This window comes from Zea mays, chromosome 10 (assembly GCF_902167145.1).
Source record: "Zea mays cultivar B73 chromosome 10, Zm-B73-REFERENCE-NAM-5.0, whole genome shotgun sequence".
Taxonomy (NCBI): Eukaryota; Viridiplantae; Streptophyta; class Magnoliopsida; order Poales; family Poaceae; genus Zea; species Zea mays.
The window spans coordinates 135,961,541-135,965,067 of record NC_050105.1 but is presented as its reverse complement, the minus strand read 5'-3'; the positions used below and the strand labels follow the sequence as shown (position 1 = coordinate 135,965,067).

The window sequence follows — 3,527 nt, the reverse complement described above, 5'->3', positions numbered from 1 at the left end:
GCCACCGGTGCAATCGCGAAGCGAGCGAGGTCAGCAGAAGAAGAAAAACCCCGGGTCGCGGTCACCACGTCCACGCCCCCCACCAATCCAATCGCCATTACCGTCCTGGTTCGGTTGGAAGTAAGTTGCGAGCTGGGTCCGCCAAGTGACTGTGCCACCACTAAACTCTCGCTCAGCAGGGTCGCTGAGAGCGATGGGATGGGCGAGAGAGAGAGAGAGAAAAATCTATCTCCGTGGAAATTTCGAGCGCTTGTGCTGTCGAGCGGATGCCCGTTGGCCTGGCCCGCTGCTGCTGCCGGCTTGCCGCAAGACAGTTGACAGGGCGAGAGCGAGAGTATATGGCCGCAGGAGCGGGCGAGGAGAGCATCTCGCTCTCGCAGATTGTCAGGGGCTGTGCCGATGTGCGCTCCTGCGCCAAAAGCTTGTGCGACGATGTCGATGATGCAGCGTGAAGAAATAAAAATCCGAGCCGGCACGGAAGCCTATGTCCTATGGCACCAGCCGACAGGGCCAGGGGAGCTTCAAGAGCTAGATGATGATGTTCATTTCTCCTATGCCTCTGCCAGGTAAGAGTCAGAGAGACCATTTACACAAAGCTGCAGTTGGTGTCGCAGGCACAACCAAAACCAAGGGAGGAGCTTTCTTCCAACGAGTTGTTGGTGTTCCCACATCTTTTACCTCACACACAGAGTGACTATTAATCATAATAACTAGCCTGTCATTAGCTTGTATAGTTTACATCTAGTCCTGACTTAGCATCCAATGCTAATTTTTAACCGCCGAGATTCAAACATGCTCTAAACTGGGGCGGGCTGTCACCATTCCGCTCTCCTAAAGTAAGTAACCACATCATGTCGTTACGGGTCACAACATGTGACGTAACCAAGGGTGCACGCAACATGCGCCTGTCCAACTGCAATGTGCCCTCTCCTTCCTTGGGCGACATTTTCTACCTTCTCAATTCCAACACCAGCACCAGCACCAGCCACTCCTACACCTAGCTCGGAGAAAGGAAGATGAAATAAAAACTGACTTTATAAATGCTTGCTAGGAATTAAAGTTCTGCGCTAGTTGCTGGGCCGCTTCTGCCGCCGCAGTAGAACCCTAACCGGAACCAAAGCTAAACCTGACCTGACCTGACCTAATCGAGACTCCTAAACTCTAATTAATAACCCAGCCGGGGGATTACGACGACGATACTAGCAAGAGAAAGGGAGGGTAGTTCAGGTACGGTACAAGGCTATTACGTCCGGGGAAAAAAAATGTACAGCCACCGCTGCGTGGCCAGCCTCCATGCCGCCCTCCTTGCGGCTCCTTCGCTGACAGGGTGGGCACAAGCTTAGAACGACGCCACGGCCGGCGCGGCGGTGGCAACCATGCCGCCCTCCTTCTTGCGGCGCATCTCGAGGACCTTGCGGTGGGAGTTGGAGTGGATGCTGCTCACGAACGTGGGGCTGCACGCCGGGCGGTACTCGGGGAGGAGCCGGCCCGACTTGTAGCGGACGCCGCACGCGTTGCACAGCGTCTTGGCGCCCTCGGGGCCCGCACGCCACTGCGGGGTCTTCTGCACGCCACAGTGGCTGCAGCGCCGGTCGCTGGGCCCGGGCTGCGACGCGGCCGCGGACGGGTGGGGAGGGGGGAGGTGCTTCGGCTTCCGCCCGCGCTTCTTGGGCCTGTGCTTGCTGCCCTTGCCACCGTGCTTGGACTTCTTCGACGGCGGCCGCGGCAGGAGGTGGCCGTAGCTGAAAAGGCCCTCGCCGAGCTCCAGCCCGCCGCCGAACGGGGACGAGTCTAGACGGAGGAACGGCGAGATGGAACCTGACGAGGAGCACGAGGAAGTGGTTGTGGTCGACGAGGACGAGGCCGAGTCGGGCAGGAACGAGGCGCCCGGCCTCGACCACCCCGGGCCCCGCGACCGCTTGCTGCGCTTCGCCTTCACCGGTATCATCGCCTCCGTTGACAGCGCGCATATGGTCGGCGTCCGCTGCGGGCCGGCCTGCGGCGGCGCCGCCGCCACCGCCCGGTATGTACCGTCGTGCGCGAACGGACGCCGCTGCTGCGCCAGAGGGGGCCGCGCTGCCGACGACGCGACCACAGCAGCGGCCGGCTTCGGCTGCGCCTGGGGCTGCAGCTCGGAGAGCGAGTCGTCCATGATACGGGAGACCCACTCCAGCTCCTCGACGTCGTGCGACTGCGGGAACGCAAGAGCAGCATAAATTAATCGCAGTTTCCGAAGTTAACCCTGTGGATACGACGACGCCTTTCCACACGAATAGAAGCGGTCAAGGGACGGCGCGCCTAAACAACTCACCGGCAGGTCAACCATCTCCGGCGGCGGCGGCAGCAGCGGAGGGAGGTCGTACTTCACGACCGACGACGGCTGCGAGTCCGCTTTCGACCTCTCCGCGGCCGCGGCGGCTGCCGGTGGCGCGTCGTCATCCTCGCGTTCGGCGACGTCCTTGTCAGGCTCGGCGAACTCCTCCAGGTCAAGCAGGTCCTCGACCGAGAACCCGTCTTTCTCCACGAACGCCCCGGCGGCGTCCGCGGTGGTCTCCTCCGGCAGGACGCTGTTGTTACACTTCAGCGCGTCCATCCTGCCATCGTCCTTCACCGGCCGGCCGGAAAAACACGCATACACGCCGTGTGTCAAAATCACAAATCCCCAATACCAGAAGCAGAAGGCAACCAGGGCGGTCCGTCCGTCTCTGCTTTGTGTGTGTGTGTGTTTATCTCTCAGGAAGAAAAAAAAATAAAGGAAGCCAAACAAAACCATCCAAAGAATCTCTTCCCGTCCCCCTCAATCATCTATCGGCAACCCGGGCCGGCAGTCTTTCTTACCAGAGGGCTGCTACGGTGGTGCGCGTACGACGGCATGGCAGAGGCGCCTCGCAGGAAGGCTGGGGTGCAGGAACCTCCACCCGGAGCCGGGGCTGTGGTGGCGGCGTGGAGGAAAGGCGAGGAGGAGGCGGCGGAGACGGAGGGAGGGATGAGCGTTGTTTGGTGGAGCATTGGATGGCTGCCGGACTCCGTGGGCTGCTGCCTGAAACAAGTGACGCGCCGTGCCGTTTCACCCTCGCCCCCTCCGCCTTCTCCGATATTCACACCCTTCGTCGCGCGCCGTTCCTCGCCACTTTGGCGCGTTCGCCCCCCCTTACTTTATTTTCACCCCCACGGCGATATATAATTATATTATTTTTTTTCTATTTTATTTCCGGCACTTCGCTAGGCTCTTTTTGTATAGGCGCCTCCACTTTTGAAAAGAAATGGAGCCAAGCAAAAAGAGGGGAAAGGTAAAACGGCGCGTCGTGATGCGCGCTGGCACCGCGGACGGCCCGGATGGCGTGGCGTGCATTAGATAGAGATGAGCGAGGGAGACTACTGGGTGGTGCGGCAGGGCCGAGGGGCACGTGGTGGGTCCGTGGTCGGCCCGGCGCCCCGCTATGGTTTTTTGAATGCATGAGAGGATGGCTAGCTGGGGCCTGGGGTTCGAACTGGACCCGCGCAGGGCAATAATCCACGCAGGGCGC

At 60.4% G+C, this 3,527-nt stretch overlaps 1 protein-coding gene across 1 annotated transcript; it reads right to left on the bottom strand.

Annotated features, from left to right (window-relative positions):
• Positions 1–1,017: 1,017 nt before the first annotated feature.
• LOC100275354 (uncharacterized) lies at positions 1,018–3,120 on the bottom strand. The gene is made up of 3 exons (NM_001149449.2): positions 2,839–3,120; positions 2,312–2,605; positions 1,018–2,191 (listed from the first exon to the last, which is right to left on the bottom strand). Exons 1-3 carry the CDS (start codon positions 3,007–3,009, stop codon positions 1,340–1,342), a joined length of 1,317 nt encoding a protein of 438 aa, NP_001142921.2. The 5' UTR covers positions 3,010–3,120; the 3' UTR covers positions 1,018–1,339.
• Between the last annotated feature and the right edge of the window lie 407 nt (positions 3,121–3,527).

Bases quoted from the DNA above. Each gene is read 5' to 3' on its own strand.
- LOC100275354 (NM_001149449.2), bottom strand. From the start codon at position 3,009: ATGCTCCACCAAACAACGCTCATCCCTCCCTCCGTCTCCGCCGCCTCC. The intron at 2,606-2,838 runs GTAAGAAAGACT...CGGCCGGTGAAG, and splicing joins ACCACCGTAGCAGCCCTCTG to GACGATGGCAGGATGGACGC. The intron at 2,192-2,311 runs GTGAGTTGTTTA...GCGTTCCCGCAG, and splicing joins CGGAGATGGTTGACCTGCCG to TCGCACGACGTCGAGGAGCT.